Source organism: Hibiscus syriacus, unplaced genomic scaffold (assembly GCF_006381635.1).
Source record: "Hibiscus syriacus cultivar Baekdansim isolate YM2019G1 unplaced genomic scaffold, ASM638163v2 tig00110429_pilon, whole genome shotgun sequence".
In the NCBI taxonomy this organism is placed as follows: domain Eukaryota; kingdom Viridiplantae; phylum Streptophyta; class Magnoliopsida; order Malvales; family Malvaceae; genus Hibiscus; species Hibiscus syriacus.
This window is the reverse complement of record NW_024062733.1, coordinates 11,439,373-11,453,826: the sequence shown is the minus strand read 5'-3', so window position 1 is coordinate 11,453,826 and position 14,454 is coordinate 11,439,373. Positions and strand designations below refer to the sequence as shown.

Sequence of the window (14,454 nt, the reverse complement as noted above, 5' to 3'; positions counted from 1 at the left end):
ATGGTGGATATGATGACGATCTTCTTGTATTGACTTCCTTGATCGATGCATCTCCTTCCTTGAGCAAACTATCGTTGGAGGTAACGACTGAATTTTTTCATCAACCTTTCCACATGAAACACAGTTGATCACTTCAGTTTCCCCATCATTTCCTTTTTATAGTCTATAATGTTGCCTTTATCATTTTGCAGTTAAAAATATGGAGGTCTTCTACATACCATCATGCACATAGTTCTAGTAGTGTAACTGGAAAACCAATCCCTAGTCTTAAATAGGTCGAGATTGTCAGGTTTAGAGGTTTTAAGATCGATGTAGAGTTCGTCACGTATCTACTCGAGCATGGAGAAATGCTCGAGAAGATCACTATTAATTGCTGCCATCCAAGTTGGATTGGGCAGATATGGGAGTGGCAGTCGATCAAAGAAAGAAGGCAAGGGAGCATGCTCTACAACTCGAATCAATATCATCTTGTCAAACCCCAACTTAGGGCCTAATTTTTTTTTTAATTTTTTCTAAAGACTAAATTGAAATTTTAATTAAATTTGGGGACCAAAATAAAATTTCAGTTAAATTTTCTCTCTTCAAACCTCCCTTTTCAGCCAAAAATCTTTAATCAACGTTTCGTTGCCGATCGTTGTTCCGTTTTCGACACCTCTTGCACCATGGTGTTCCTTACATCGTCTTGAGTTCAACGGTGGTCGCCTCGTTGTTGTTGCCATCGATGTGTGAGGGGTGAGGAAGATCAAGTTTTCGACGTTGCGAAATCAAGCTCTCCGTTGTTCATTGTTGTGAATTGAGTTTGGTAAACGTCTCAAAACCCCTTAAAAATATATAGGATTTTTTTCGTGATTTTTCTGACCCCCGAAGGCCTCGCACGTGCCCCCACGTGTGGGAAACTTCCACCACCTGGTGGGTTTCTAGAAATGACTTGACCCGCATGCTAGATCCGACCCGGTCTAACCTGAACCGAACCGGTTAGTCGTTGGCCGTTGACCGGTGTTGACTTTTTCGAAAAAAACCCCATCTTGATGTTTTTCAACGTCTTAAGTTCGATTTCGTGATCCGTTTTGCCAAATTTTGACTTGAAAGCCCCGAATCGAGCCCTTTAATCCGAAAATGCTTAGTATTTTTAGCATGTTTACTTATTTATTTGAGATTTGATTATAGAATTGATTCAATAATATATTTTTATGATGGTACTCGTATTTCACCCGACCGAGGGTCGGTTAGATCCGGTGCTTCCCGTTCGTCAGATCTGCACGATCCGTTTTCCTCGAGAATTACTTGTAGGTATTTGTAAATTGTTTAAATAATGGTTACTATTATTCATATTAAGATTCCGATATGGATTTTCTAATTCGTAGGATCTAGAGCTGCCGCTGATCGTGATCAATAGACTCAATAGTAGGCTTTCTTATCTGATTACTCAGATCGATATAAGTGTGTTTCCTGATGGTGTTACATTACTGTTTTAAACTGTTCATCTGAACTGTTTTAGATTTCTGATAATAATTAATATTTTTACGACACGATACCTGATTTTTTTGAATATTGTTTATCTGATATCTAATTTAATGTACATTTTTTATATGATATATGAATTCTGCATTTATGTGTCTGATTTCTAAGTTTTGAATATTTTAATGTTTTACTAAATTAAACTATCATTTTCACTCGAATACATACATGTTTATTACTATCATTGGGGGTATTATTGGAGGAAGTATCTTAGGCCTAGTCTATGACTTGTAAGTCCTTACTGCAGGCTCCTCAGCTTTGTGCTCAGGGTAAGTTCTTACCGCAGGTTCCTCTGCTTTGTGCTCAGGGTAAGTCCTTACCGTAGGTTCCTCTGCTTTGTGCATAGGGTAAATCATTACCTCATGTCCTTATACTATGTGTATAAGGCGCTTACCGGGTGTACAAGTGGGTGTATGGTTCTGGGGAACCTACACATTCTGGTGATCGGATGGGGGTAGTGTTCATATTTTTAAAACATGTTTGATAAATTGATTTTACTGAAGTATTTTTATCTGTATGTTTTTATAAACCGTAAGGAGCACACTGACTTTTTAGCTCATTCTATAAATTTTAACTTTTTTTAGATAGCAGCATACTGTAGACTAGCAGACTTGGCATAAAGAGGACCGACTAGTCCTATTTTTGTATTGTTGTATATCTCTATATACCTTTTTGTTATACTTTGGTGACATTTGTTTTTGCTTCCGTATCGATATATTTGTATTACCGATATTTTGCTATGTATATGTTTTATACGAGTTTTCTGCCATGTATATGTTTTATACGGGTTTTCATATTATATTGTTATATGGATTTAAACATTATTTTAAATATGAAAAGAAATTTTTGAATAAGATATGTAACGCCTAGATTTGGGCATAACGTCTAGGTTGGGTCTAGGGTTACACATCTCCAACAATTGAATTTGTAATCGTATAATAAATTGTTCAGTCTTGCAAGTTGATCCTTGCTGGTTCACAGGCGCATCAAATCTACTGCATTATGGCCATCTAGCGTTAATAAATGTTCGAATACTGACATTGTGAATGAAATAAATTGGGTTGGGAGGGTCGTTTTGTAATGGGTCTCTTCAGTATTCGATATGGATTAATTTATCAATAGATCGAAATCGAATTTTGATGGTTATTAAAAAAATAAATAAAGCTGAGGCTGGTGTTTTGGCTAGGTTCAGGGATCCCCAAAATTCAAGGTTGGGAATAGAGGGTATGTCCATTAATTTGGTAATTTCCAATGATGATTTTGCAGTGTTTTAATCGAACTGATTAATTATTGGAACCCGAATTATTGTTTAGTTGAAAAATTGCAAATAGAATTTTGTTGCATTCGATTGATTGAATTATTAAGAGATAGTGGTTTAACAATTAAATTATTATTTATTTATTTTTGTTTGCATGTGTCGAATGCTTCAGGTATGGTATTTTTGCTATTTAGGACCATTATTCTTCAAATCAATGAAAATGATACAAATCGTTGATTAGATCCCTATTCCATTTTTTTTCAATAATACAATTATTAAATATCGAATTATCAGATCTGATGACAATATAAATAAAATGTAAAATTTATCAGCCACACGAGTCCTGGTGAATATAAGACCTATTATTTATCTATATGTGTTTCATTTTTTTTAATTTTATTTATAAAATAATGAAAATTTAACCACGTTGATATTACGTTAAAAATTATAGAGTTCAATTCAAATTACTTAATATTTGACTTCAAGTATATTTCAGAATTTTAAATTTATATTTAATTCAATTATATATTAAATTTGACTTGAATTCATTAATTATATTTTCAGATATATTAAAAATTATAGAGTTGAATTCAAAATAATTTATATTTAACTTCAAGTATAATTAAGTACTTTAATATTTCACTTCAAGTATACTTTCTTTTAATTAGTTAATATTGGATTGTTTATAATTTTTTTAATAAATTTGGGATGAATATAAAGTGGTATCTATTTAAAGATTCTTAATCATTCGATATAAATGCTCATACCTTTGTATGAGTCGTATTCGAATCAAAATTTCAAGAGATAATAACAAATCCGTTAATCACTGAGGTTGCTTGATTCATATTGATTATAATTTAAATAAATATCGATGATAAATTCTTACAAATCTCGGGTGATTCCATTACATATATGACTAAAGTTTCATTGTTTAGAGTTTGGTAAAAAGATAAATATGAATCATATCCACTCAATTTGATAAAATTTAGGGACACGTAATTGTATTGTATAGGGATGACACCGGTAAGGATTAGGGTTGTGTTTTTGGCTATAGTAAATATGTATCCTCCATTTGCATTTGATCCGACTTGAAAATTATATATCTTTCATTTAACCCGATCCGACCTGAATATATATCCTGCACCCGACTCTAACCCAACCCGGTATAAAATAATGATTTAATTAAAAAAATAATAAACTTTTTAAAGAAAATTACGTTATTATTCCTGGGCCGGGTCGGGTCAAATTTTTTTCATCCTCTATCCGAACCCGACCCAACCGGCCTCACCCCTTAAAAAATCTGACCCGACTTAACTTGAACCCGATTTTGTTATTGTTGAAAAAACGATCCTAACGAATCAGATTGGATTGAGACCCATCTATTTCGAGTTAAATTATCATCCCTACTCCTTACCACAATTTACCTTAGCATCGAAGATGAGATGCATGGTATTATATAATAGGTTTAGTTAATTCGTAACGTAACTAAATAAAATGACAGGTTGAATTATCGAACAACTAAATTTGATTCGATTAAATAATATAAATTTAAAAATCAGTTTGATATATTTTTCCCTACATTTGATCGACAAGGTTTGGATCTTTTATCTCTAGTTTTACATTTAGGCCATTGTTTTAAAAGTAAATATTTCTATTGTTTATTTATATTTATTTAACTCTAAAACTAATTTTAAGTAACGAAAATATTTTTAAGTTGTGAAAATATTAACTTATTCAACTGGATTAAGATCAAAACGTCATAATTTTATTTTTATTCGTTATTTTAATTAAAAAAATCATAACCTACGCCCTTGAGTAGGAGATCAATGTTGAGAAAAAAAAATACAATTCACTTATAAAGTTATACTAGAAATAACTTTATATATAAAGAGTAGATCTTTTTATTTAGGGCTGGTTCAGGTTGACTCGAGTTAGGTTAGGTTTTCGGTCAACCCGATCCAAACCAAAAAAATTTATATTTACCATTTGAAAATTGACTCGATCTTAATTTAGGATGACTTCATCCGACCCGAAATTGATCAATCTTTTTGACATAAAATTCAAATTCGACCGACCTAACCTGAAATAAATATATTTATCAAAAAATTAATTTTATTTCGATAAAAATAAGGATATAATTAAAAAAATAATATAGAGAGAATATTATTGCAATTATCTATACATATATAATGTATAATTACATTATTTTTAGGTCGGATTTAATTGGATATCTTTTACCCTAATTATGACCTTATTTTTTTATAAAAAAAACTGACCTAATAGATCGGTTCGAATCATAATCCGTTGAATTCGAGTCCTATGTCCATCCCTACTTCTATTATTAAAAAATATTAAAAAAAATAAAACTATATATCATAGACAGATTTATAGAATGTTTAAACCAACCATTTCTACGTTAACTAACTTCTATTAAATTTACTATATAAAATACTTTAAATAAATTTATAAAATTTATCCAATAAAGAATGAAGTGATGTTTGTATAGAAATATTATATTTCATTTCTACATAATAGACTTTAAGTATTTTATTGTATAATCATATAAAGTTAACAAACGATAAAATTATTAATTATTTTTAAAAATATTTTTTAATTTTTTTTCTAATTTAATTAATAAATGTAATGCTTGGATGTATATATTGACCAAAACTTCCTTTTTTGACTTCAAAACTTCCTTTTTTGACTTCAAAACGTTAAGATGGATGCCTACCAATGCAGTAAGACGAAGGTAAACTACGCTAGTAGCAAATTTTAAGATACCTTTACTTTAATTACTAAATTTTTAAAAATTACATTATAGTCACTAAACTTAATTCACTTTCATTACGATCACTGCTATTAACTTCCATTAAGAAATGCTAATGTAGAACGTTAAAGTAGTCTTTTTCAAAACCTTAATTTTCCAAATTGGTAGCCATCACAAATGTCAAGATTTTCAATAAATAAAGCGGTTGCCCATTAATTCTAACCGTGAGAGTAATTTGTTTGTTAAGAAAATTATCATAATTTGGTTTCAAGTTGATCTGACGGTTGACAGTGATGAATCAGAAAGTTTTATCTTTTTAGTTTCGTTTGAGATATGAGGAGATTGAATAATTTTTCTGATGAGTTTGAACTAAATAAAAAAGAAGAATAAGAGTAGTTTGACGACTTTTAGATTATAAAAATCATCAAATGATAGTGAAAGTAGACAACGATCCAATAAAAACTAAAAGTTCAATTTTTTATCATCCATTGTTACATGTTGGATCAATCATAACATGTAAACTTTCTAGTCAAATAAAACTTTCCCACCTTTGAACTTGACTGATCATCACTTCATTTATAGAAACTTAACTTTTTTTTGGGGGGGGGGGTGGGGGGGGGGGAAACCTTTAACGTTCCACATCAACACTTTTAAAGGTAACTAATGATTAGTAATGAAGTGAATTAAAAATTTAGTGATTGTAATATAATTTTTAAAAGTTCGATGAAAGTGAAGGCCCTCTAAATATTCAGTGGACTTTAAAATGTAATTTACCCTAAGAACAATGCTCCTAATTCTCTAATCTTCCCAAGCACTACTTGCACGAGCTCTCTTTTTCATTCCCATCACTACATACATTCAAACAAACAACAAAGAATTGTTATTTTCCTTTTCTTTTCTTCTCTCCTCTCTCGCCAACGGGAGAGAAAAGAAAAGAAAAGGAAAGAAAGATTACAAGACTTTCATCTCACTCTTCAAACGTAGCCATTAAAGAAGACAAAATTTTGAAAACACAAACAGAGAATTCTTTTCCTTATTTTTTTTCAAATGCACGCTAAAAATAGGATTCCAAGTAGCGGTCACAGCACCCCATCCCCGCCGGCGTCACCACTACGGTCACCGAGTTACCGCCAAGGAAGGAGGTCGGGTCGGTTCAGCCCGTTCCAACCGGGGCGGACTATATTCCGTCGTCTCGCTTGGTCACTTCTTTCTGGTCTTCTTCGTCGACAAGCGATTTTCCTCTTTGCTCCTCTCCTTTACATCGTCGGTATGCTTCTTTACATGGGCACCGTTTCCTTTGATGTTGTTCCCTTCATTAAACACCGACCCGCCCCCGGCTCCGTTTACCGGAGTCCTCAGCTTTATGAGAAGCTTAAAATCGGCATGAATGCCGATAATTCCTTTGTTGATGCGGTGAGTCACTTGTTTCTTATTTGTTCCTTTTTACTCAATTATGATGGCTTCTTGGATCTTATTTTTGCGGGTCGAATTTTTTTGTAAGATTTTCTGGTTTAGGTCGGATTTGTTTGTTGAACCATTCCGAATTTTGAGTTTTTTTTTATATATATATATATATATATATTTCTATTTTCATTCTTGGTTTGGATCTTGGTGGATTTTTCAGCAACTTGGATAATATAGTAAGTTGTTTCTTTTCCAATTCTGTTAATGATTTGAACTAGACTTAAAGATTTCTGAATAGTTCTTCCACTTTTTGAAAGTTCAGAAAGAACATGAGGATTTTGTTTTATTTTATTTTCTCAATTTGAAGATTCCCTAGAAATAGAATGCTGAATCAAGGACTCATTTTTGGCATCATTCCTTTTCTATTTAAATTTCACTGTTGTTTGCTGAGGAAGTAGACCCTTGTGTCTTGTTGTACATGCTTCATTTCCAGCTGTAAAAATCTTTAGGATCGTATCTGGATATGAAGAACATGGGAAACTACATTGTCTAGCCAGCTGTAATTTTTCTAGATATTATAGTAAAGATAATTGTACCAGTGTCCATTACAGCGTTGATTGATTAAATCTTTTTACAGAGCAGAACTGGTGATTTGCTTCTTCTATACCTGACTTGGTGATTTGATGATAGTCTTTTACAGAAGAGGAATATGAATTACTCTCTAGGAGTAGGATGATAAACAGTTGCTATGGTATCATTTCATAATTGGGTGCATTTGTTATTTGCTTGTATTGGTTAAGAACTGTGTAATTGAATTGTCCATTTAAGTGATTTAACTCATGTAGTTTATACTGCAATAGTTTCTTGGTGAAGGCTTTGTGCATTTCAAATTGATGTGATTAACATCTGACGCTGATTCATTATTTGTGATTATATCTGTTCTAACCTTATTCATTTTGTTGCAGATTTTGAATATTTGGAAAAATCCCTATAGAGGGGGGAAGTGGAGGCCTTGTGTAAACAAGTCGTCTGAAGGTATGGAACTATGGATTATTTCCTTCATTTTATTTTAAGAAAGTTATGATTATGTTTCTGTAGCTTTGTTGATGTTAATTACGTTCTTATAGTTTTCTGCCAACTAATTGTGTATCTCGACTCTTACTATATAAGTAATACCCTTATTGATGATTCTCATTGTTGGCATTACTTTTGGAAAATGGAAATAAATTGCCTTTTAATTTGTATCTGGCATCTACTTTATTTTTTTGTTGTTGGTAATTGTTGCAAGCATCAAAATTTGACTATAATGAACTGGAATAGTAGTGATTTTCTAAATGTATGGTAGATGCCAAAAAGGAGCTGGAATTGGACACTCAATTATTTAAAATCTTTTTCTGGAGCTTCCTGGCCCTCCCTTATTTATATAATTTTCAATCCCATGTATAAATCCGGTTTGGATGTTGAAATAATTAGTTTAAAGGTCAGATAAATCAGTTATTGATTGACTAGGTTTTCAGGCTGGTAAGTCAATGATCTTGGAGTACCGAGGATTCCTATTGACTTCTTATTTTGATGACAGTTTAAATAGTAGGGTAAAGTATAGTAATGGTAACTGAACTTTTCTGAAGATTTCATTTTAGGTCCCCAACTTTTAAAACTTGCAATACAATCCCCTAATATTTAGTCTGTTTGCAATATGATCCCCGACGTTACACTGCTGTTAGAAGATGCTGATGTGGCAGTGAGATCACCGTTTGTAACTATGAAAATTAGGGTAAATTATATAATTATCACTGAACTTTTCAGGTGCTTGCATTTAGGTCCCCCAACTTTTAAAACTTGCAAAACAGTCCTCAATTTTATTCTAAACCCCAAATTCCAAAATAATTCAATTACATTCTAAACCCCAAATTCTAAAATACTTCAAAATAATATTGACTTAACCAAGATTTCATGTTAACCAAGATTTATATATTTTTTTTTTTTGATTTTTTTGATGTTTTGATTGATTGTTACTGTTCGATTGAGTTCATGTGCTATTGAATGGTGAGGTATGCATGTGTAAATGACGTTTGATGGTATTGGATATTGAGTTCTAATTTCTTATTGTTTTTTCAGATTGTGTTGCATGTGTATTGGGTATTGAGTTTGAATAAAATATTGTAAACATTGATGCTATTTAAATATTGGTTGTTGGGACTTAAATGTGAAACATTTTTTTCATGAACTTAAATCTATAAATTTTCAGAATAGTAACAATCAATTTTCACATGAACTTACATCATTTACACATGCATACCCCACCATTCAATTGCACATGAACTCAATCGAACAATAACAATCAATTTTCATTGAATACAACTCAATCAAAACATCAAAAAAAATAAAAAAAAATTATATAAATCTTGGTTAACTCAATATTATTTTGATTATTTTGGAATTTGGGGTTTAGAATGTAATTGAATTATTTTGGAATTTAGGGTTTAGAATGAAATTGAGGACTTTTGTGCAAGTTTTAAAAGTTTGGAGGACTTAAATTCAAGCGTCTGAAAAGTTCAGTGACCATTTATATAATTTACCCTAATTTTCATAGCTGCAAACGGTAATCTCACTGCCACTTCGGCGTCTTCTAACGGCAGTGTAACGTCGGGGACCATATTGCAAATGGATTAAACGTTGGGGGACTGTATTGCAAGTTTTAAAAGTTGGGAGACCTAAATGAAAGTTTCAGAAAAGTTCAATGACCATTACTATACTTTACCCTAAATAGTATTGTCATGTCTTCAATTGACTAAGGTTTGTAATAACCTATAGCCACTATGCCAAGAGACTTGATAGCATTAGAAGATAACATTGCTTGCGCTAAAGGTGTGTGGCTGTCCCTTATCTATTGGTTGATATGATTTCTTTTGCCTTGAGTCTGAGTAACAGCGTTTCAGAGTGCTATTGAGAGAGTAGATTTGGCAGTTCGATCATGTGAGAGGATAACTTGTTAGAGCTTTTGCTAAAATCCAATTATGTCTGAAAGTCAGCTGCCTCATTAACATGCTAGTGTAAATATTCTGCATTAAGAATTTTATGTGCCATTTCTGGTGCTTTGCCGATTTGAGGTATTTTTTTGTTTTTAATGTGCATGTGTGTATGCATTCTCCAATTTTATATGCATAACTACAGTTTTTGATTGTTGACTATCATCATTAGTTTTAGCTGAGCTGTTCTTTTAACTACTATAGGCTTGCCTGAATCAAATGGTTATATATATGTTGAGGCTAATGGAGGCTTGAATCAGCAGAGGACATCGGTTGGTTATATTTCTCATTTGTTTCTATTAAGCATTTATGTTTTACTTCCATTTTATCTACCTATTTTATGAGCTCTACATGGTTGATTTTTGATACTTTGCAGATATGCAATGCAGTTGCTGTGGCTGGCTATCTTAATGCAACACTTCTAATCCCGAATTTCCATTTTCATAGCATATGGCGAGATCCCAGGTTTGTGATAATCTATTTTCAGTTGCCATGTTATGTTGGTAGTGTACCATCAAGGAGAAGTAAATCAAAGTTTTGAAAATTTCCTTGAACCAAAAATAGCTTCAATTTTCTTGGTTCATGTATCTTAGCACATCATTTCTTTTGTGCATTACACGTGTCCCTTATAAATATCATGTACTATGATCATATTTTACCAATCATTTTGTTATCATGTCAACTGAAGTCTGTGTACCCTTAACCTTTTCAGCAAATTCAAAGATATCTATGATGAAGATTATTTCATCAGTGCTTTGAAGAATGATGTACAAATTGTTGATAAGATTCCTGAGTACATAATGGAACGATTTGATCACAATTTGACCAATGTTTACAACTTCAGACTTAAAGCATGGTCATCCATTCAGTATTACAAGGATGTAGTCCTACCCAAGCTTCTTGAAGAAAAGTGAGTTTGAACTCTTTTGTTTCATAATTGTTTCTTTTTAAGTTTAGCTAGTTTACTTGAGTGACACATGGTAATTCTAGACATTATTGCTTACTGCAACATTGCATGGAGAAAAAATGACCATCTTTTCTTTCTATGCATGCCAGCATAGACCAACATGTTTGCACCAATTTACTATCGAACAGTTTTCTTTATCTATTGATAGAGTACACTGTTATCTTAGTTTAAACTACTTTCTTTCTGATTGAATGACTCAGGCTTATAAGGATTTCTCCTTTTGCGAACCGCTTATCATTCGATGCTCCTCCAGATGTTCAAAGACTCAGGTGCTTGGCAAATTATGAATCTTTACAGTTTTCAAGTCCTATACGAAACCTTGGGGAAACTTTGGTTGCAAGAATGAAAGAGCTCAGTGCAAATAGCGGTGGCAAGTTCGTTTCTGTACATCTTCGCTTCGAGGAGGTTAGTATCATGATTGCCCTTTTAACATAAAAAAGATTACTGCTACGACTGTTGGTCACCATAGTTTTTACGCATTTAAAAACTAGTAGTTTATTGACTCCTTTTTTGTAAGAAGTGTATAACTAAAAGGATGAATGCTACGACTCTCAGTCACCATAGTTTTTTCGCTGCTAAACAGTAGTAGTTTATCAACTTCTTTTTTGTAAGAAGTGTATAACCTACTCTTAATGTGCAGGATATGGTTGCCTTCTCTTGTTGCGTATTTGATGGTGGGAAGCAGGAAAAAGAAGACATGACAAAAGCAAGGGAAAGAGGTTGGAAAGGGAAGTTTACAAAACCTGGCCGAGTTATACGCCCTGGAGCAATCAGGATAAATGGGAAATGTCCACTTACACCCTTAGAGGTATTTTCGGATGCACTTTTTTTTTGTTTACTAAAGTAGCTTTCAATTGAAAATTGAACTTTAGCTATCTCTATAAATAATATAATTATTGATAGTCATCCAAAAAAAGTGAAGATAATTTATTGTTGGTAGATTGGGATGGTACTAGGAGATTATTGTAGGTGAAAACATCATTATGAATGGGTTTATAGGTTTTCTTGATTAGTATATTAATTATTTTGTCTTGTTTGCTTAGGGTAGTCAGAGGCTCTGAAAATATTGATATTACCTGATGGAATGAAGAAATTTCTCTATTCATTCTCTAATATATATATATATCAAATGAAACTAGATTTTTTCTGCTTTGCGATAAGTGTATGGCATGTGTTACTGACAAAAAAATAATTTTATTGTAATTATGGAGTAGTTTATGTTAAGTGATTATTTGTTGTTTTGTTCTTTTATCTGGTCTTAATCTATTATTTGTGCAAATTTAGTCAAAAATGTAGGGAGCCAATTTACCCAAATATAGTGACTAAATCAACATTCTTGTAACTTTCGAGGATTGATCTCAGAATTTGATGACTCTTAAATGAATTACGCTGCTGCTTGAAGTAATGGAATCTAAAGAAAGATGACTTACTGTAGCTCTTGTACTGCCTTATGGAATTTCTTTGGCTATTTGACAGTTTAATTTGTTTGTTGCTTGACCTTAATAAAGTTCGCATATTTAAGTGGCATACTAAAAGAAATATTAACATGACATGGTAAGCATAGCTACTGTAATGCCTAAGATATTTTTTTGCTAATTATTGTCAAGGAAATATTAAATATGTATTGACAGACACATATGTTGATTCTCATATCAATTATAACTTTGTTTTCTTGCATCTATTAGGTTGGATTGATGCTTAGAGGAATGGGGTTCGATAGCAATACATGTATCTTTTTGGCATCTGGGAAAATATACAATGCTGAGAAAACAATGGCCCCATTATTAGAAATGTTTCCCAACTTGCAAACAAAAGAGATGTTGGCGACCGAGGAAGAACTTGCACCATACAAGGTTGGAATATATAAGATTTCACCGCCTTTTCTCTCTCTCTCTCTGTATATATATATATATATATATATATATATATATATATATATATATATATATATATATATATATCTTTAACTTGGATTACTGCTTTCAGAACTTCTCTTCCAGGATGGCTGCCATAGACTATACTCTCTGCCTGCATAGTGAGGTATTTGTGACTACTCAAGGTGGGAATTTTCCTCATTTTCTGATGGGCCACAGGAGATACTTGAATGGAGGACACTCCAAGACAATCCGACCAGACAAGCGGAAGTTGGCATTACTATTTGATAATCCTAATATTGGGTATGCATTATCTTATTTCTGAATCTATCTATAATTTTAGTTGCCTGTTTTTCCTTGAGGATCAAAATGATTGATTTAGTCGGAGAAAATAAAGGAGGGTGAAAAGGTTTGAAAGATATGCAATCTCTATTGAAAGAAAAATTCTTAGCACCTAGCAGTATCTATTGAAAGTTTGCAAGTTTTGGAAACATTTGCAGTCAGATAAGAATGAAAAAATGCATATTGAAACAACTATTGTATTTGCTAGTCTTTCATTTGCTTCTTATTTGTGATACTCGGAATAAGAATTGCTAGATCCCATTCACATTCCTTTTTATTCCAGGTGGAAGAGTTTCAAGCGACAAATGCTGAATATGCGGTCTCATAGTGACTCTAAGGGATTTGAGCTGAAAAGGCCAAGTGATTCGATATTTACTTTTCCATGCCCTGATTGCATGTGTCGTACAAACAAATCAGCAGACTCGAGATCCTCATCGCCAACGTGATCAGCTTGGAGAGAGATTTTGATGAGCATTTCTTGTACCTGTATAATTTAGTCAGAACTACTTGCTGCTAACCCTCATTTTTGTGTCTAACATTTTCATTTTGTTATCCTCTTCATTTTGCAAGAGGACACTCAAATCGGTTTTGGGAGTTTTGAGGATATTTTTTTCAGAGGTCACATTGACCTATCGATTTAGTTACCTCACTTGGATTGAGTTGGAAGGGGTTGCATCTTTTTGGATATGATGCCGAAGAATGGGAAATCGACGATTTTGCTACTTGAGGGGTAACCCTTAACCAGAGATTGTTTCATAATTGTGGTCACATCTGCTGTATCTAACAAGGCTGTCGGTATAACAACACTATTCTTTCGCACCCTGGTTTTGTTATTATTTGTAAATCAGTTGCAGTTTGAATTTTAAGACAGGAAGGAAATTGTTGTACATTTTGTCAGAGACGAGGGTCTAGTTTTTCATGTAAAACTCTTCTTTTTGTTAGCACATCCATTTTTGCTGGATAAGCATTCATTCAATCATTTCTAGTCGTTGGTCTGCTTCAGACATGTATCTCACTTCTGTATTTGTCTTAAAACTCTCATGCTGGAGACAAAAGAACAGTTCTTCTTCAAGGGTTTTGCTTGATCTTTTGTCTACAAATGTTTGTCTTTTTTTCTTAACAAGCTGAAGTAAATTACTTGATATCAGATTGAAAAAGCTCGTGATCAACTAAAAAATTTAATAGTATATTAATTTTTTTTTATTTTTTTAAATTAAATTATTAATAATATTAACATTTATATGTTTTTTTTAAAGTACAATATAAAGTTTTTCATGTACTTAAGTTTGAGTTTG

At 32.4% G+C, this 14,454-nt stretch overlaps 1 protein-coding gene across 1 annotated transcript; it reads left to right on the top strand.

Annotated features, from left to right (window-relative positions):
* The first annotated feature begins 6,508 nt into the window (after positions 1-6,508).
* Positions 6,509-13,836, top strand: LOC120124723 (protein ESMERALDA 1-like). Its single transcript, XM_039143320.1, has 10 exons — positions 6,509-6,956; positions 7,913-7,982; positions 10,181-10,248; positions 10,353-10,441; positions 10,689-10,886; positions 11,144-11,348; positions 11,584-11,751; positions 12,629-12,796; positions 12,930-13,120; positions 13,443-13,836. Exons 1-10 carry the CDS (start codon positions 6,591-6,593, stop codon positions 13,603-13,605), a joined length of 1,686 nt encoding a protein of 561 aa, XP_038999251.1. The 5' UTR covers positions 6,509-6,590; the 3' UTR covers positions 13,606-13,836.
* The last annotated feature ends 618 nt before the right edge of the window (positions 13,837-14,454 follow it).

What these genes read in the sequence shown, in the direction of transcription:
- LOC120124723 (XM_039143320.1), top strand. Translation starts at nt 6,591, where the DNA reads ATGCACGCTAAAAATAGGATTCCAAGTAGCGGTCACAGCACCCCATCC. An exon ending in AGCATATGGCGAGATCCCAG is followed by an intron (nt 10,442 to 10,688) that starts GTTTGTGATAAT and finishes TAACCTTTTCAG; the next exon opens with CAAATTCAAAGATATCTATG. An exon ending in AAGAACTTGCACCATACAAG is followed by an intron (nt 12,797 to 12,929) that starts GTTGGAATATAT and finishes TACTGCTTTCAG; the next exon opens with AACTTCTCTTCCAGGATGGC.